At 40.8% G+C, this 20,778-nt stretch overlaps 1 protein-coding gene across 3 annotated transcripts; it reads left to right on the top strand.

Moving 5' to 3' along the window:
- Positions 1–2,453: 2,453 nt before the first annotated feature.
- Positions 2,454–20,721, top strand: il34 (interleukin 34). Of its 3 annotated transcripts, none has more exons than XM_030366662.1 (8): positions 2,454–3,119; positions 7,587–7,830; positions 13,108–13,211; positions 13,567–13,641; positions 13,802–13,879; positions 14,060–14,167; positions 16,476–16,659; positions 17,541–20,721. In XM_030366662.1, exons 2-8 carry the CDS (start codon positions 7,785–7,787, stop codon positions 17,606–17,608), a joined length of 663 nt encoding a protein of 220 aa, XP_030222522.1. In that variant the 5' UTR covers positions 2,454–3,119; positions 7,587–7,784; the 3' UTR covers positions 17,609–20,721. The 3 variants fall into 3 exon arrangements, with proteins under 3 accessions (XP_030222522.1, XP_030222521.1, XP_030222520.1); XM_030366661.1 differs by having other exon boundaries at positions 2,483–3,181; positions 13,564–13,641; XM_030366660.1 differs by having other exon boundaries at positions 2,518–3,119; positions 13,564–13,641.
- Positions 20,722–20,778: the final 57 nt, after the last annotated feature.

Here is a 20,778-nt window from a genome sequence, read left to right as displayed (position 1 = left end):
TCTCCTAACACACGGCCATTCGTTCATAGATTGAGCACCTCTATTCCCTTCTTGGCCTTTAACAGAATGTTGTAACAAGTCATCGTGGGAAGCTGGCCCAGCAGGAGTGCAAACAGCCCCTCATTTCAGTGGAGGCTAGCTGGCCAGCTATCTAAATTAATATCTACCATATGGGCTCAATTGAATTAAGGTCAAGTGACATGACAAGGTGACCAGTTTGAGCCGGCTGAATTCACTTTAGTGCTCATGACAGAGAAATTTAGCCACAGTGGACGCCTTCCGCTTGATGATTAAGAGTATTAAAGTGTTTATGCTGAAAATTAACAGAAATGAAAATGTAGCATGTCATCATGCTTTTGTTTAATTATAACAGTAAGTGTTTGCTTTTTTGTCAATTAAGAGGACAACGTGCAATGACATTACATTTAGGACATATAGCAGACGCTTTTATCCAATGCTACGCACAATTAGTATCCAACTTTTTTGAGCTTCAGAGCAATAATGCTCCATGGTGTACTCTGTCTCCTTCCTCTTCCTCATTCCTCCATTCATAGACTTGGAACGTCCGGTAGTCTAAAGTTAAACAACCCCACTGGACCTTTTGGTAACAGCCTCAGCAACCATAAAAACTCTTAATATGTTTTTGTGCAATTGCATGACAGAAGTACGTAAAATAATTATTTAATTATTTAATTACTCAAGATAACAGCATTCAGCTGGATTCCCCTTGCTGTCAGGAGCAAAAGGAGCTCATGATTAACCACGGTTAATGTGCAATGTATGAAGGTGTCCTCTAGTCTAGGGGCCTGTTGCCTAAGAGTCTTGCACTTAAGTTTAGGGTTAAAGTTGAAATTACCCTACATCTGTGACTTGCATTTTACTGCTGTGTTCTTATGTGTCCATGTGTTGACCTTTAAACTCTCAGTGACCCTTCAATTAACCTCAAGCGCTGAAAGAGTCGATTCTGCACGCCATCTCAGTCTCTTTCCCCCCATCTCATCTCTTTTATGGAGGACTGCTACACATTACAAAATGATGGCCAGTATTGGTCATTACAGTGTTCCTCATAACAAAACATTGGTAATTTTAAAGTATTTGTCGTTACATATTAGGGCTCATTACAGAGTATTGGTCGTTAACCAGTATTGGTCATAAATTCAAACTATCTGATAACGTACACTCGCACACACACACACACACACACACACACACACACACACACACACACACACACACACACACACACACACACACACACACACACACACACACAAATGAATACAAGCGATGAATACAATGAGTCAAATTAAATACAAGCTTCTGGACATACAAGCACCTCTTAAATTGCAAGTGTCAATCCGATTGCATGTCCTCCATTAATCAACTTCCAATCGTCAACTTTGTTCAAATAACACAGGAAGGAACTCATCTTTCGGTCATTGTTAAGGCTGATATCAACATGCGAGTCAATGGGACACATGAAGGATTTATATCCGACCAAGGACAAACATGACCCTAAAAACAGGAAAAATCTATTCGGAATGCATTCAATGTGAATGTTGTTGCACCCTTCAGTGTGAAAGGCACTTTGGAGAAATGTAATTGTCCTTGACTGGCTATTAGGCAAACTAACCCATAAGCGTAGGCTACCTAATAAGGCTTTGTCTCTGTTTTTTGAAGTGTCAGAGGGTAGATTTCGTTGACGTTGATGCCTTAGGGCAAAATGCGCGTAAATCCAGCTTCGATTTATTAAGCCATTGTCTTCCTTCTTTCAGTTATCAATCTCCAACTGTTTAAATCAATCATTGTGTTAATTCAGTCACAGGTGTGTGCCTAAACTGAGTCATTGGTCAAGTAAGAAACAAATCCTCTGTCAGTTTTTTATTGCTACAACTTAGCACTGAAATGGAAGGACCAGATGCAGCCAGTCTCGTCTCTTCCCGGGGTTTCCCATGTGAGAACACCATCCATTTCATCCAAAAAGATGGGAGTTGTGGTCAAGGGTTGGGTATGAGTGTGTTGGTTTTAGGTCTGGTTTGTGTTAATGGAATCTCCCTAACATGCACTAGCAGAAAACCACTCCATACATTTTCACCGAGGGATGGATAGTGATGCTAAGTACTTTCCAATCATTGATTTTGACTCATGTCCGTCGTTGGGAAGACTGAAAAGGTCTGCTGCAGTCTCCAACAAAAATCCTAAAATCTATATAATTCGGATTTTACATGTGATAGGGCTATCCGACACAAGTAATATTGCTGGAAAAATACGGCGCTAGCAAATTAGGAAATATCCCCGTCACAGATGAAAGTCCAGACAGTTTTCCAATTCATTTTTCAGACTGCTGTGGCGCGGTGGCTAAATACTGTACAGACCAGCCAATCCCATGAGATTAGGTCATTAAGGCTCTGTGAACTGGAGACCCTTCTGTGCCACTGGCTCACACGTAAGCAAGTCTATAGACGGCGGAAGGTGTTCAGATGCATAGTTAAAGGAATCCATTGGACTTTGAAGCCTAGCCAGAGGTGCACAGGTCCACCGCCGTGTAGCACGCGTGGGACGCAGACTGGGCCCTCTTCTCCAGTCAAATTAACCTCATCACAGAAGTGCTATTCTACGGGATCGAGTCAGAATGTGCCAAACACGGTCAGAAACTAAACTAGTTGGAATATTGATTTGGGTTAGGCCAAAGTCACCATCAAGTCGTACGGTTAATGACGCATTGTTGATGTCGAAGTGGATGGGGATTTGGGGACCTATCCAGCGCATTGTGGTTTCTCCCAGCGCTGCCAACTACTAAAGGGGAGGAGAGGACAGCCCAGTCACGACAAGGAGTGTTTCCCAGGCACTGGAGTTAAGAGCGCTCTGAGAAAACTCAATGGACTCTCCTTACTTCAACTATTCGTTTTCTGAAACAGCAGTTCCTAAGGCCGAAAGGCTAGAATTATTATACCTCTACCTCTCTAATAGCATGCACTTCACCTCTAAACGGGAATAATCTACTTCATGTGAAGAACGGAGGGCTCTAGTTGTGTTTCCGTGCAGTGGAGGGGCAGTCTCTGCGGCCCGCGTGTGTGCGCGCCTTGGATGGAGTCCTGAAGACCCGGATCTACTCTGAGGTAGGCTACAGGTGCGCATAGGATGCACGGACCAACCGTATACTTCCAGCTAATTGAGAAACGTATGTAAACGTATCTTCTTTTAATTTTTTGACGTTGCATTATATTTTGCGTGTAATCATTGTGTCTATTGAAAGAAGGCATTCTTTAGCCAAAGCGACCTTAAACAGAGTCCAATTCCTAGGCGGCCTAAATATATCAAATGATCCCACCAACTACTTTGCCATGTCGTCCTTTTATTTGATCTCGTTTCTCATTGACATCTCCAGAAGTGAGGCTACCATCCAAACAGTGAAACACCCATTTTACACGGATACTGCACGTCTTTGTATCTGTATTATGTGTCTTCATTGCGGCAGAATGCATGGGTTGGCCTACTGAAGTACCTGCCAAAACGGCATGACTTCGCCTTGGGAAAGTGAAACAAATTCGCCATTTTATCACACGAGTCAAAACACGTCAATGTGGATTTTTTTTTTAACTGAGCAGTATACCATCTATTAGACCTGTGTATGTAGGCCTATGTGATGAGATGGACACATCCCATTCACGGTTCACTGACATCAGGGTGCTGTAGGGGTTATGTCTGGGGGCTTTGCGGCTGTTTCTACATTGGCCACCGGCCAGGCATGTCTACAACAGCGGAAGGTGTGGTAATTGGCCAGGAAACTTGTTAAACCGTTTATGGAGGTGTTATGTGATCTGATACAATTGCTATGAAAAAAAAACACAAATTTACATCATTTGTAGTTGTAAAGAGAAAAGGGGAAGTAAGTTGATCGTTGATTGTCTTGATGGTTTTGGGCATTTCGTTCAGAGTGAAATGGTGTTGGCTGTTGGATCAGTGGAGTCTTAGCTTTCATACAGTTATCGGAGGTGAATGGAGTTGGAAAAGATCGATATTGCTTTGCACTTTTACAGTTATGGAATACATTACCCTTTACATGCTTAGTTTGTTTGGTCTGGTTTTGTGTTTAATATACGTAACTATGTACGATAGACTAAAAGTGGAGAATCTTTACATTTGTAGTATATTTTACATGTGCTCATCTTTCTTTTGAAAGAAATTAGTTGTTTGTCCTCAGTTTGTATCTTTTTTTTCGCTTTTTGTATCCAGATAGGCCTAACCCTTTCTTGGGGAAAGTCATGACTTCACCACAATGCACACATTGGTCGTCCAGCCGCTCAGTCCACTCGCTCGATTATCTAAGAGGAGAATCCAAGTTAAAGGGAGGACTAAACCATTTTGCGAATTGGTCAGGGGTGAGAGGGGCCTCACATAACATCCACATTTTCCAACACAAAGTCTTTTAGCTGATTCAGCCAATTTCAATTGAGTTAGGACACTAACTATTTTAAAAAAACTTTTAATTTCAGGCTTTCTGAGGGTCTGCCCTGCATTTTGGCCCTGGGAAATCAGTCCCCTTCCACAACTACAGCGCCACTGCACACACATTTAACCAGTAAAGCTCTCTGCTAAATCTCAAGGTCCACCTTGTGCGTCAGTGCCACACCATCGCAAGCTTACGGAAAAAAAACGGGGGAGGCCGTTTGGGGGTACAAGCTCAGTTTTCCAGGGGGCACTGGCCCCTGCTGGACCTCCCCTAGAACCGCCCCTGCCTGTTAAGCCCTTTGAGACTGTACCTTTGATTAAGGGATATCCAATTTAATATAAATTAAATGGATCCCTTCTGTGATCATTATTTTGTGGTTTACCTAAAACAAACTACCTTCAATTCTCACTTACTAAGGGTGGTAACTTATTGAAATACTACATCAATAAATTGAAAACCATGTAAATAACTTTCATGAAACGAATTAAGCAACTAATGTATACAATTAAACTCAAGTTCAAATCGGTTGATAATCGGATGATCTCAATTATGTTTGTAGTAAGATTTCTTGTTTAAGCCTTGTCCAGCCTTGTTTTCTTTCAACAGACCTCTGCTGTCTGGGGGACAGGGGTGATGGGGCAGCAGTTGGTGGGATTTAATTAACATGTTGTATTCCTTCACACTACTATGGTAGAAATGAGTGTAGCTGCGTAAAGGTTCAGTTTTTTCCATGAAAATGGTTTGGCTTTGTTGCTCATCTGTGAAAGGAAACTCTTTAGGCCCCGTCCACACGAAGCCGATTTCATGGCGAAACCGCAAAAGTCTTGTACGGTTCGGCCTTCCGTCCACACGAAGCCGGCGAATCCGCTGACCGAAACCGCAAACTTCTGAAACCACCCTCGGAGGTGGTTTCAAATCTATCCGGTTTCGTTTTGGTTTCGTGTGGACGCCTGAAACCGACTGAAACCGCAAACCATGACGTCATCGCCCAACCCCTCGACCTCCTAGCCAATGGCTCTTAAGCCCGCGGAGTCTCAGAAATCATAACAAAAAAGATGATGGCGGACTACAAGCTTGTAATCGTTCTGCAGCATATCATGTCCCTTGTTGGGTTGCTAAGCCATTATTTATTGAGAATCTAGTTCGCCATCGTAGAAGAGCTGTTTGTTTGTGTTGTTAGTGGTTCGGGGGGCAGCCTTTATGCACATGCTCGCCTCTTCTTCTTCTGGATTTGTGTACCAGAAGCAGCGCCCCTTATGGGCCTGGAATGTTTACTACAGCGTTTCTACAGATCTATCCGGTTTCGCTTGGCTTCGTCTTTACGGAGATACTTCGAAACCGGATAGATCGAAACCGTAACGGTTTCGCCCGTTTCGGCTTCGTGTGGACGGGGCCTTACCGTTGTCTTCTTAGCCATTCCACAACCTGTAAGGTACATATTGCTCAGATGAACGATAACGAGCAGAACAATTATTTACACCCTTTTATGCTTTATGATCTTATCAGGGCTCTACAATAAACCCAATTAATTTGGCACGCAAAATCATATTCTTATTATGTAACATTGGTTATGGGGTCTTACTCTGACTTCTGTGTCTAAACCAGCCTAAAAGCAGCTTGGTCTCTGAAAGAAATAACATCTATTTAAAGAATTAATAAAATACCAGTTAGTTTTCATTGGTATGAGGGAACTAGTTTTCCTATTCTGAAATAGTTTGGTGCACTAAAGTTTAAGAGCTCAATAAAGTGATGCCACGGATCGTGGCTGCCTTGTTTCCAACCACACTAGTGAGATAAGGGCTGATTATGGTTCCATGTTCTCGCAATGCAATGACCACGCAGGCGCTTCAACTTAGTAGTGAACCTTTATGGTTTTTTGCGTCGGGTTTAAGTGGCGCTAATATGCATGTCCGTGGTAAAGAGAGAACAAATAGTTGGTCTTTGTCTGTGTGTGCATGCTATTAGTTTACAATTGGTCTACTACTTTCATTATGGTATGGTATGGATTCTAGCAACTTGAAAGCTGAATACGACTCAAACAATGTGCAACAAAAACAGAAGATAGGCCACTAGTTGGTCATGGTTTTCCATTCTGGTCATTACATTCGAAGTCTATGATGACCGAATACAAAGCGTCTCAACTTTTTACAGATTACTAGCGTGTGCCTTCGATTTTTTACATACAAAGCGTATCGCCGGAAATGATGTAGTTAGCGGACCAATCACAGCCCTCCTTGCGGCTGCCTCGCCTCGACGCAAGGTCAACATTTTTGGGAGGTGTACGTCAGGCCCTTGCGGTGGGCGCAAGGAGGGTCCGCAAGGACGGAATGGGTCCCTAACCCCCTTGCGTTGCGTCAACGTGGAACCATAAAGAGCCCTTTAGTCATAAACACCTTTATAGGCTAGTATAATACTCCTTCTTACAGTAACACCATGATTGTTGCTTCTGCGTGGTCATTACAAAGGGCTTAACAGGCAGGGGCGGTTCTAGGGGAAGTCCAGCAGGGGCCAGTGCTTTTTCCTGCTTGATATTTGAATGCCACAATTGACAAGCCATATGATGAATCGAAATCCAGCGAGTAAATCAAAACAGATCTCCTTTTGGAGGAGATATGTAGAATATTTTTTCCCTATATAACAAAACCCTGCTTGATGGATTTACCTGGTTCATTTTCATCTGGGAAAATAGTTTATCCTAGAATATTCAAAGATGAATTACTGGCAACAACCTCAAAATACTAACAAATCCAACATGGATGTATTACCTTGTGTGTTTGTATGTGTAACATTTGACGTAACTAGTTGTGATTGATATTCTTTGTCTTATTATTGTCTTTTTTGCTCTGACCTTTACTTTCATTATCTTGACGTTTTTCTCCCCCCTCCATCGTGAGAGATTCTCATAGTTTCCCCTGTTGGCAATGATATAGCCGTAATGATAACTGAAGCTAAAACTCAAGACACTAGATGCTGCTAATGGGATAAAAACATATTGCAGGTTTAGGGAGTTCATGAAGTACTTCCTCACTTTTTGGGAGGTGGGCTTGGTTATGCGCTTGGTTATGTGCTGCTCCTTAGGGGACACCACTTAAGATGACTATCACTCACTGAAAATGATCTTTTCCCTCTGCAGGAAGCATCAAGTATCAAGGGAACAGTGAGCAGTGAAGCTAGTCTACAGCGTGTCGCTTGCGCCATGCCAGTCATGGTGAAGAATGCAGTGAAGTTGTGAAGGACCCAGGAAGTGTGAGGAGTTGCTGAGCGAGCCCCCCCGTGTACATGCTGTTCTGAGTGCCAGTGTCCTGCGGAACAGAACGTCAGAGCCCAGGCGATGGTCCAGCTGTCTGTCTTAACCTGCCTATTTGGAGGCCTCTTGGGTAAGTGTGTGTGTGTGTGTGTGTGTGTGTGTGTGTGTGTGTGTGTGTGTGTGTGTGTGTGTCACTATCGCACGTTTTTTGTCCCGCTTCTGCACCGCGAGAACCTGCAACATGATCAGTTGTCTCCCTACACACAGAATTTGTGCTTGAAGGTAGAGCAGAAATGGCGCCCTCATGGGACTTTTGGCTCGACAGCTTCTGATGATTTGTCCAGGAATGGCAGACCACATACAAAGAGTTATCACAGTTCACTCTGTCGCGTGCTGTGAAGCAGTTTGTAATAGGATGTTCTTTGGCCAATGGAAATAAGCGAAGACTAAACTGTGAATGTGTTAAGCATAAAATAATTTTCATGTGATTCTGTTCCTCTCAAACTCTTTGTGATTTGTAATTTGAGAAATTCTTTTTTCAAATTAATTCATAGATTTTCGGAAGATACAGCTGTGCCTTCCATCTATGTTATAGATGGAAGTTAGAGATGGAGCAGATGGAAGTTAGAGATGGAAGTTATGCACACCCATGTTATAGAAGTGGGCAGATGTTCCTTTGCATCGCAACAAACGTTGGCCCGGGGGCAAGAGGCCTATTTAGAAAAACACAAAACAAGACATTTATTGAAATTGCAGCAAAACTTGTACCAACTGAAACATGGTTAGGTTGCAAGTTCACAAGAGCTATCTCATAGTTCAGGTAACACAGTTTAAAATGAACTAGTTCATGTTCATAGTTCACAATTTAGAATTTTTAACTAAGTTCAGTCCCAGAAAATGAACTGTTCATGTTGATTTCTTATTATTTTCTTCTATTCTATTATTTTCAGTAGAACCTCCTCCTACTCATCCATCCCCAGCCCCCCACGTTGATTGCCCCCTACCCAAACAAAATTATTTAGGGTTAGAAATTATATACTACTGTAGAATCAAGATTACTTTTGAAAGCCAAGACAGTTTGACTGGGTTGGAGGAACTTCGCGGCTGTTGGCTCAGGGCTTACCCTTCTTGTGATGATCGTCATTAAGCGGCAATATTTCCCCAGACTGGTCGGATTCTTCAGTTTGATATGTCTTTTTAAATTCGTTGCCAATATGGCTGAGTTTCGACTTGTTTGCCCAGACCCGGAACTGGAAGGCACAATTTGCATGTAAACAAGTGTATTTTACCGTTCAAATCTGTACTCGTTTGTTCATAAAACTCTTTTGAATATTCATATGCACTATTGGCTTCAGCTGTAGCTACGTTGTAGTTTTAAGAAGCCATGCCGTTAAACAGTGGGTGAGCGTCGTTCACTATCGCCAGAGTGCACAACGCTCACATTCAGTAGCTGCAAATGGGAACCTTCAGTTCACCGTTCACCAAATATACGAGCGAGTTCATGCACCACAATGCATCTGAATTTAAGCTTGTGTAAACAAGGCTGCTATCCCCTCTGGGCATTGATTGTATCATTATTTACAAGGGATTCAGTACCGTGCAGTAGTATCGGAAGCAGACCGTGTGTGTGTGTGTGTGTGTGTGTGTGTGTGTGTGTGTGTGTGTGTGTGTGTTAGAGCTGTGTTGAAAAAATCGATTTTCTGATTTTTAATCGATTCGCATATTAATGACCGATTATCGATTCGTACGTCCAAAGATCGATTTTCTTTTAATTAAAAAAAAAATAATAAGTTAAAAATTTATATTTTATATATTCATGGAAAATATTCATGGGATTCCCCTGAACACTTAGGGTGCTGCATATTCTTGAAAACAAATCTTGAGTGTGGTTTTAGAACAGATTTGAACATGCTCATATAGACGCCATTCAGTGCTTTTACAGTTTAAAATTGTTCTGTTCTTATGTTCGCACTTTAAAGAAAAATGCTCAACGTTTACATTTTATACTTCCAGTTTCAGTACTTCTCAGTTTATTAAGTGTGAGCAGTTTTAAAATAAAAATGCTTTTGGTAGCAACCGCTTTTGGGTGAATTCTTAATTATTTTCAAGCATAATAATAATGCACTGGTTAGTGTCCCAGTAGGAATCCACTGTTGCAGATATAGTCACCTCAATGATGTCCTCCATTTATTGTCCTGAATTATCTTTCTTGAAGGTAGATTGACCCTTAACCTTTTCATCAGTCTTCCAGCCATCAGTAACTACCAATACTTGTAAGATTTGCTGTTTAATATTGATATAATACTAGTTTTAATATGTTGCTTCTCTACACAGTCATGAAGTGAAGGAAACGGTTCAAATACATTTTTCATTTTTAATAACATTAACCCCCGGATCGAATCGAAATCGGATCGAATCAGAAATCAGATCAAAATCGGATGGAATCGGATGGAATCTGAGAAAATCTGAAAAAATCTATTCTGAAACCTAAAAATCGGAATCGAATCGATTCTTGAAATTTGAATCGAAACCCAGCTCTAGTGTGTGTGTGTGTGTGTGTGTGTGTGTGTGTGTGTGTGTGTGTGTGTGTGTGTGTGTGTGTGTTCTCTGCTCAATACCAGCGAGGTTATACAAGAAGAGGTGTGTCAGTACACAAGCATTTTAATATTGCACAGCCAAAGTAGCAGGGAGAAAAGGTAAAAGAAAAAAGAGGTTAAATAAAGCAGTGTTTAAAGCATCTGTGGTTGATAATGGGGACAAAGAAGTGAAAAGTTATTACTTTATAAGAGAAAAGGATATGTATATATATATTAGATAATAGCCAGTACTCATTTATAGAAATATATATATTATATATATTTTCAAATGATCATTTAATGAGATCAGCCTCTTTCACAAGAGAGCCCTTCACAGCAGCAGTACACAACCCATGACTGCATAATACACCAATTCCAAAGAAGAAGAATGGCGTCATAATAACAAATCAGTCACTGATAACTAGCATCCTCTGGGTTTCCCATTAAAAAAGGTTTATTGGAAGGGGCAGCGCATCCGGGAAAGAGGCAGCTCATAGCGGAGGGCTGTGACCTCAAATATTTAGGTGGGCTATAGAGGAGCAAAGGGTCAACTTCAAAGAGGTTCTCACGGTCTGGACGGCTCTCTTCTTATCAATTTACATGTCTGAGTTGATTTGCAGTACAGAGTTGACTCCGAAAGGGGGGAAGTTGGGGAGGCTTATTTGATTAATTGACATGGTATAGAAGCTTATTTGTTTTATATGGTGTATAGTTCATATTTTTGTTAACCATTTATTATGGTTGTTTAAACCAAGCTTTGTTATATTAGCATTTACATCAAATAATCCTTTTTCACATAGTATTATTTTACTTTGTAAAACATGTCTTTCCTAGCCCTTCATTTGGGCATAGATTCAGATTGATTTGCTGAAATGGTCTATTTATTTTGAATATGTGACCCAACGTCAGAGTCCTTCAAGACTCAACAGGTTAGGGTTGAATATATATTACTTAAACAATATTTTCCCATTTAGGCTACGTTAATAAAACACCTTTCATGTTGGCTTACGAAGGGTGTGTGTGTGTGTGTGTGTGTGTGTGTGTGTGTGTGTGTGTGTGTGTGTGTGTGTGTGTGTGTGTGTGTGTGTGTGTGTGTGTGTGTGTGTGTGTGTGTGTGCGCGCGCTTCAGGATGATAATCCAGGATGGGTTGATGCCTTATGTTACAAAGTTAGCATTTGATGGGTTAATTAACCATTTATGTATTACTTGCACTTTATATTCATAGTGCATTCTATGGACCCTCAGAGCTATATTCACTTTAAAAACGGACTGGATATTTTTAACTTTGTTGACCAGGCGCTATCTGCTATCTGTGTCCTATGTATTATCATTATTATTATTCTTATAGCGCTGCTTTAACAATAACGTTTTATTGATTGCACTACTGGTTAGATGCGAAACTGCATTTCGTTGTACTGGTTGTCCTTACTTGTGCAATGACAATAAAGTTGAATCTAATCTAATCTAATCTAAATGTGCAAGTTTCCACTGCTTGCACACTGCATTATTAACAATGTTAATAATGGAGTCAGCAGTGGAAACTTTAGAGATATATCTTTGGTCACACATTGTAGGTAGTATGGAATGATATGAATAACTATCCCTAATAACACATCAATAAAGAATTAGCTATTACTTATTTTAGGATTAAAAATGCATTGCTTGGTTCGTTTTCCCTTTTATTTCTTGCGTGTTAACATTTGTAAGATGTGTCAATTCAACACAGATCCAGATCAAGAAACATAATTTACAACAGACGTGCAGAGAAGAAAGATAATTTACGTTATTTTTCCTAATTGTGGACCAACTGAGAACGCATATCCCAGACGTTGATGGTTCAACTATGAGACACAATGTCCCAAAAGACTGAACCAAACCACAACACATTTTCAACACACAGTGATTCAATAGTGGTTACAGATTAAACTGAGGTCCTAAGCCTCCCATTCATATCCGCTGGGGAAATCTAAACCAGAGTAAATGGGTGTTCATTGACGTTGCGATGCGTAAGTGCCATATTTAAGGAAACGTTTTGAGAGGTGATGAATCTGTGGCCTGCTGTTAACAAGCATCCTCCACACCGACATTCTGTCCTGCAGCTTTTGCCTTAACCTAAGGGTAGCTAGCTGGCTAAACCATGATCATTCAACACCTGTGGTATAATGAGTTACGGGTTTGTTTCCCACGGCCCAAAGATCCAAAGATTCTTTCCCAACATACCTCAGCCTGCACATGCTCTTGAGCATTATGACGAACTCCAACCACTCAGTGGAAAGCTGCTTTTGATTTGTATGCTAAAAGTTCCGGATAAATGTGAAAATTGTGTCCTTAAAGGAATGCACGTAATGAATGAACTTGAATGGCGAAGCACAAGTAGCGGTGTCATATTGCCCCTTGGAGCGAGGGATGAGTTAAGGATTTGGCATGTGTTTGCAACTGGTTGACGGGGGCCTGGTTCATCTTGTTTTTATCATCCATCCTCTTGTTTGAGATACAGTTTCTCCCCCAAAGTCGATTTTAACCGGGACATAAATCTTACCACAACATGTGCATGATGTAAAAGATTGTGTACTTCTGACGGCGACACTGAGACAAAAGTCAAAAGTTGACATCCAACACTAATGCTTTTTTTGGCTAATCTATTTATCTGAAAAGCGAACGCAATGCGTAGCCCAATTTTATTTCTGTCATTCCTGTGTTTGTGTGTGTGTGTGCGAGCGTGCCTGAATGTATGCATGTGTGCGTCTTCACGTTGTGCTTTTAGTGATGTTTTTGGTAACGCTCCGCTAACAATGTGGCTAACGGAGTAGTGACTGTCCCTCTCTTCCAGGCCTATTACTGCTGGTACCGGTGCTCCTGGCCCCCACGCCCCCTGGAATGTGCACGGCCCTGAGAACCATCAACAGCAACCTCAGCCAGAGGCGGAAATACATGGTGATTAAATAGCAGCACGATAAATGTAGTGTTTCATTTTGTGAGAATTAACATGGATTGTGTCTATGTATCGTATTATTAGGTGGGCATATTCCTTTACTTATGAGATAACCTTTTTTAAATAAATAATGCAACCCCTCAGCTAAGTGAATGCTCATATGTACCACAGGATTGAGAGTGCAGGGTCAACTTGTAGAAAGCCATCATCATCAATCATGGGCTGGGGGGCAGTGCAGGCAGGTGTGAAAGCCAATGGAGCCCTTTATTCAGTTTATCAAGTCCAACAGTTCTACTCCTAATCCAAAATGTGTTCAATGTCTCCACACCCCCCATCCCCTCTTTTCCACTGCAGCAGCATAACTTCCCCATCAACTACACCATCAGGGTTCACTACGAGGAGGTCTTCAAGCCCTCCAACATCAGCAGGCTGGTAAGGATGACTCCCCGTATCTTTGATGTCCCTCCGCTCTCTCCGTCTGTCTCTCTGGGGAAGCCCATAAACCTGCCTGTAGGGGGGGGGGGTTTGGATTTGTGCACCATCTCTTTGAACACCTTCCTCACCCTGTGTCTCTTTTCCCCTCCCCCTTCAGAAGTTAAAAATCAACAACTTGGAGATGTTTGCTCTCCAGAGGTTGTGGTTTCATGTCAATCACGGCATCCTGAAAAAGGTACGGAAACCCAAATAGAAAAGATTTAAAGTCGAGTCCTCAGCATTAGCAGTTCAGTAGTTAACTCCCATGCATAGTGTTTTACGTTGACCCCCCAAAAAATGTCCTATCTAATGTAATGCGATGGCCAACCGAAGCCTCACGGCTCTTCCCTCCACCTCCTCCCCTCTCCTTCCCCAGATCCTGCGGGTGATCCCGGAGAGGCACCCCTCGCGGCGCTACGGCGCCGAGCTGGAGCGCCGCTTCAGGGACGCAGAGGGGATCTTTGTTCAGTCGCACCCGTCTGAGGTAGGCCGCCGGCGGCAGCCACGCACACAGACGGCACACACGGGGTCGTGTCCCAGCGTTACAGGCCTCTCTCACAGCAGCAGGTCACAGCGTGACGTCAAACAATAATAAAGAGTCGGCAGAAAGATCACCGACGCATCCATTTGCACGGTGCACCAATCATCATGTCATCAATCAATATCTGTCATCCTCACAGAAGAATAATAAACACTTGACAGCATATGAGAGGGAGAGAGAGGGAGATGTTTTTCTCAATCTGGTTTACGTGTCATCTGTTGACACCCTGCAATGCTCTAGGGCTGTTTTTTTTTTTTCTTTATTAAAGTAGGTTGGATTCATGCCTGCTGTCATCTCATTTGAGGACTGTCTGTTACTAAACTGTATATCTTACAATCCATTGGCACTTGGGACTTTATTTTCTGGATTAACGTGGTATTTGTCCTCTGGGCTTGTAATAAATGGGCAATGTTAACTGTGTTGATGGGACAGACCCTTGCTGCATGCCAACACTTGCTGAAATATGGTTAAGGTAGATCTGAATGGACTACTCTTAGCCTCTATCGGTGGATAACTTTTAGCCCATATTAGTGACTAAGGGCTGATCTCTGAAACACAATAAAACCTCAAATGCTTTCCTGGGAAAGCAAAGATACCATCCATTGATTAGAATGAAACCATCAACCATGCTTAAAATGCGGTAATCACAAACATCATTTCACCCATCGAATATCTATCCACACATTTTTGTGAACATCAAAGGCACAGCATATTAACTGTTGGCTCACTAACATTCAAAAGTTGATGTATAGAAGGGTGATTAAGGTTGGTTGGAGGGCAGATCTTTTGTTCATCAAGAAGTCCATTAAAAACACCTAGATATTGGAAACAGTGGGATTCTTCGGAGTGTTAGATTGTGCAGACTTTGATCCATCTTGTAGAGAGGTCAAGTGGAGGGTTGGCTTGATACCATTTCTGTGCCTTTCTATTTTGAGCTGCGGTTTGTACCTGGTCTTAGATCAAAGGTTGTTTTTAATGTGTGTAATTCTAGTTCAATCGCAGAACAAAAATGTAGCTTCTTAGAGCCAGGCCATTGGGATCATTTGGGATTAAGAGATCAGCACAGCTTACAGGTGCTACGGGTCGTGTACGATTGTTGGTTTAAAAGATTAAAAATGTAGCTAAATTACCAACAAAATGTGAAGAAATAACAGTTTTGAAGTTATATCAAACACATTTATTCATTGTGTTGCAGATATATTTTCTTAAGGTAGCAGCAAGCCCAGCTAGCCTTGGCTCGTGCTGTCTCGTGCTACCACGTTTTAGCTCAAGAGGCCGTTTACGTCACTGCAGCGTCCAGTCTGCCCCCAGTCTAGCTTGAGAGGATGAAGGAGCCTAGAGGGTGTATTATAACCTCCGGTCAAAAGTAAGCTGGGCATGTAATGCTAGCTCTAACTTACCGGATCACATGGAGAAAAACTTAACGCCAAACACACACTCTGTAAATAAGCTTAACGATATGTTCAGTTGAGAGTGACCGTGCCTGTCCTCGGTTATCCCAATAGGTATTTTGTTGAGGACTGATTCGACAGTTGGACTAATCTCACACATTGCACCTTTTAAGGAATTGAAATCATTAAAAACGAATAAAGCAATAATTGAATGACTGCCACATTCTTAATGATCTGCCTCACCCACAGTCAGCTATTGGCTGTACCCTTGCATGTCTTCCCGGTCATACCGGGCTCTTTGAAGGTGTTTCCCTCTGGGGATGGAGCTGCTCTCGATTCAAGACAAGTATGATGGAGTGCTTTGTCAGTTGGAGAGCACTAGGTGTCACCATTGGCCCAAGGATATCCTCTTACGTTCTACTTCCCTGGCACAATAGGTTCTGTGGTGTTTTGGACCTTTGATCCAAATGCTCTTTCTTGGTGGTCGTGTGTCACAGAGAACGCTAAGATCTGGAGGTTCTTGCTCTGGGGCATTGCTCGGGTCTTGCAACCATGCACGCCTGCACCACTACCTAGTATAGTGTAGTCTCCTTGCTGTCTCCGAACCGACCATCCATTCTGTCCACATATCTCATGGACCCCGATCCGAAGCTACTCCTGTACCAACAGCATGCATGGGTCAGTGTATCAACGCAACGCTGCCAGAGCAAGTTACGTTATCGACTTCACTCGCATGTCCCCCACACATTAGTTTTTCCCTTTTATCACCTTGATCAAAGCTTGGGAACCCTGTTTCCTATACTTGTTCATTCTCAAGGCATTTCATGTGTCTAAGTACATGTGTTTTTGGCTGTGCCCAGGCGTTCCAGAGAGAACTCCCAGAGAAGGTACAGGAGAAGTTGGACAGGATGACGGAACACCTGGACAACGTACCCGAGACCAGCTGGCGGTTCGTCCCCCCGAAGCAGCTCCTTGATAACTTCCAGCGCTCCATGCGCTGTCTCTTTAGGGAGTGCTTCTCCCAGGTTAATCCCCAGATTGACTGTGAGTATGATGTGAACCTGTGCATGTGTGTGTGTGTGTGTCTGCTCTCTGCCCACTGTACTGTAATCGACTGACTTCATAGTGGGTTTAGAGCTAAAGTTTACGTGTAGGATTTTTGTGTAGGATGCACAAGCTTGAGCAGGCCAAAGTTCACTTACCGACCAAAGGGGCCAGGAACGAAAAGGAATTTCTGATTCTTACACATATTATTTTATTATTATTTGAAGACCTAATTCAGCTTTCCTTATTGCAATTGTTGTTACCCCCACTGAAATTACAGTAATGATTGTGATGCACAACGTTGTATTTTCATTTTTGAGATTTTGTTATTCCTAAATATAATCTTTAGGTACATGACCTTTAGCAGCTTTTCTACAGGCAATTTAGTCCTCAAATGTAGACCTTCTTTGTGAGATTTAGACTCCTTTTCAATCTAATTTTTTACTGTTAAAAATGTTTAACAGTTTGGTTGAATTTGTAACAGTCTGGAAAACACATTTTGGAAGTCCTAATGTTATTCCTAAATCATCCTGATTCTGTAGTAGATTTAATCACAGAAGATATATTAAGTACTACTACATCGAGCAAACTCTGTGAGGACTCAAGGCATCTCAAATATGAGGTGGCCCAAGGGGTAATGATTTATTTTAAGATCAATGTAAGGAGTTGCGAGTTGCAAGTCGTTGCAAGGCGAATCTTTGGTCTGAACTGGGCTTAAGAGAGTCGTGAATACATTTCAAAGGTAAACCAGTCAACCAAAGACAGCAGTCAATTAATAACACCGAATCATTTTATACCTGCACTTAACATTAGAAAGTGATGTAATATATAAACAAATGATTTCCAAAAGAAAAAGACTTCTGAAATCTTTTTTTTTGCAGTGTGTGGAAACTCTCGCTCGAAGAAAGACAGAAAAGTAACCCAGCGACAGCCGCAGCTTCCAAGGTGAGGCAAATGGTGGAAGCTAATCCTACCAATGGACCGATTGGGGATGGGACAAGATCTCAAAATGAAAGACTATTTTTTTGGGATATTCTACCCAAAAACTAAGGTTACGTATGTTATTTCTAAAGTTTGCCTACGTGAATACTTTCCCAAAGCTGCACTTGAAAGGAAAGGAATAGGTCATACAAGAGACAGATCCTTGATTGGACACAATAACTGTTCATGAGTAGGGAGTGCAGAATTCTGCTTTAAGCCTGGAAAGTCGTTTCAGGAGGACAACTTCACTGCCAAAGAGGATTATTTGTCAATCGTAGGAAAGATAAGAGCCAGGAGAGGTTTCAGGTTTTTTGTGATGGTCGTGTTTACACAGTCAGTATCTATCTACATACAGAATCTAGATATATATTGTTATATATACCTTCCAGTCGACACATATTTTATAATATATAATATATATATATATTATATATTGTATGTGCATTGTGTACATTGTATGTACATTGTTTTCTTTCCGTTCCTAGTAATAGCATGAAAGCTGTGTAGATTGGTTTGCGAACGTTACCTTATCTTACTTCAGAGAAGTTATGGTTGAAAGCAATTGGTGAATCAATTTCTGTCATGGTCTGTTGCATTGTCAAATCCCTTTCCATGATACGAAGACTATACAATTGGTTTCATGATCACCATAACAAGGAATTACTAAGGAACTACTAAGCCGACTTCCTTAGACACAATTGATTCTCTGGGATTTTCTTTATTTTTTTTACAGTCAGTATGAAACCATGACCAATGGCTCAGTTATTTTTAATTTCCATTCAGACGTGTCAGATTATTACTATGATTTTTTTTTTCATTCTCTCATAGAAAGACGGCTAAACAATAAATATTTGTGTTTATAATCCAAACTTAAAGCTGCAGTGTGTAGAATAGATTATGCTAAATTCTGCACACTACACCTTTAATATACTCACCTGTTACTGCTTATCTTGGTCCACTTGTGAATTGACCATTGTGACCATATAAATTCGGTTTGAAATTGTAGCAACCATCATATATGATTGAGTAGTTGACCCCGACCATTTGCCCTAAATAATTTTATGTAAAAGCTTTGCTTTTCATTGCACTGCTAGAGTGAATCCTGACTTGGACAGCTGAGCAGCCATAAACTTTGACTGAAATCTAAGACTTTTCATTTCTGGAAACATAGAACTATATTGTGTATGGTCAGACTCACTTATAATAGAATTCACTTTTGCCAATGAGCCGCATAGGAATGCCAATCAAAGCCAAAGTGTTCATGTCATGGTGTAAAAGTAGTGATATGATGCGGCTCATGGTAACAAGACATGGAAGTTCACCAACTCATTCTGCTTCTGTTTCTGTCATGCTCAGAGAGAAAATAAATAAATAATTGTGTTAATTTTACTTTATTTACCTAATTTAAATTAAAAACTGTTTGCTCCAAACATTGTTATGTTTGGTGTGAAGCCACTAAAACCAACACTTTGATGGGAAGATTAAATAAAAACTGGCTAACCAAGGCTACTGACTGGGCACTTATCAGTTTGCTTTATTTTTTAGCAGTATTAAAATAGCCCTAAAAACACACTACACTATAACAGCATATACAATATCTTGTATCTATTTTATGTTTCAACATAGAATTATTAAATGGCCTTGTGAATATTTTCCCTCTTTTATAACCAAAGTGGTATTGTAGTTATTCAACTAAAAGTCACCCAATTTGTTTTAATGTTTATTTTTAAATTTGTCTTATAAATCAGAACATCTTTGTTATAAATGCAATTCTTTTGTTTTATCTTTGTAACAATGCTTAAAACGAATTTATCAGCCGCATTTGCCATTATTTCCATTAGCTCTCAACAGTTAATAACAAGATAACATGCCATTTAAAGGGAAAACACATAACTACTTCCGTCCGCCCGAACAGAGGATAGGAGGGTAATAGAGAGTAATAAATGTCTTTGTTACTTGCACAGTCTAGGTGGAGGATTCCCCCTGATATTGTAAGCTCTAGTCTTTTCTTTATATTTCAAATTACATAAAGCTGGAGTCCAGAAGAAGGATTGGCTACTGCTTCGATGGTGCCGACCAGTTTAGTTTCTTAAGCAATCATTTGGGCATAATCCGAGAGGTGGATGGGGAACCATTCACTGTAGGGTCCCTGTGTGACTTGCATGAACACATGACCATACACTGTGCAACATCTGATTGGGCTGGAAGGAACAGGGAATGTGATTAAGAAGTCCTTGTTGACCTGTATCTGAAGGAACTATTATGTAGCTTACTATCTTAAGCAGCTCCTGAAATGTCTTCAGCTTGTTGCTTGGTATCTAGTACGCATGAGGTATCCCATAAATGTATTATTAAGGTGTGTCAACTAGAAGGTTGGGCATATGCCATTAGTTTTAGTTAAATACAATCCAAACATTCTCACTACCTTCTGTTATTTATCAGCCCACTTGCTGTGTTTGTTTTGAGTTTGTTTGAAATGAACACTCCATCACCTCTTTGAGATTTATATTGTATGCACTAAGAAGCACATGACGGAATAAGAACATAATTGTAAAAAACGTATTTGTTGCATTAAAGCCTTCAGTTGTACAAGCCATGTATTGACCACCCTATTCTGGATTTATTGGCTTACATTGTTTCTTTCTCTGCTAAGAATTAGGAAAACAATTGCATAATGGAAATACAATGTTTTACATTATTGCAAAATGTTCACAGTTTTGTCAAATACTATCGCTGTCACTCCAGGGACAATGATACTGAAAATAAATACATAAATATGCATATTATTATTAGATTAAACTTCTTTATTAATATTCACCAACCATACCAATAAAACATATCTGCCTTAAAACTAGAATTGTTGTCAGGAGTAAGCCTGTGCTATAAATTTTTAACATTTGTATCATTGAATGGTTCATGTAGAGAATCGCTTGGTGCAGCATGTTGCAGTCTAACCGTGGGCAAAAATTTTATTAACAGGGTTTTATTCATGACAAGATGTTGAATGTGTTTATATTTAAATGTGTACGTTCTGGTGAAAGGCTTTTTTATCAATTAAATATATTTATGTTTACCAAGTCACATGTGTCCTGTTTCTTTTTTGTTAAACGTAACTGTTTTTTTATTTCTGCAAATAAA

Source organism: Gadus morhua, chromosome 9, assembly GCF_902167405.1.
Source record: "Gadus morhua chromosome 9, gadMor3.0, whole genome shotgun sequence".
NCBI classification, from domain to species: domain Eukaryota; kingdom Metazoa; phylum Chordata; class Actinopteri; order Gadiformes; family Gadidae; genus Gadus; species Gadus morhua.
Note: the sequence above shows the minus strand (reverse complement) of the source record. Positions and strands in the feature narration are given on the sequence as shown.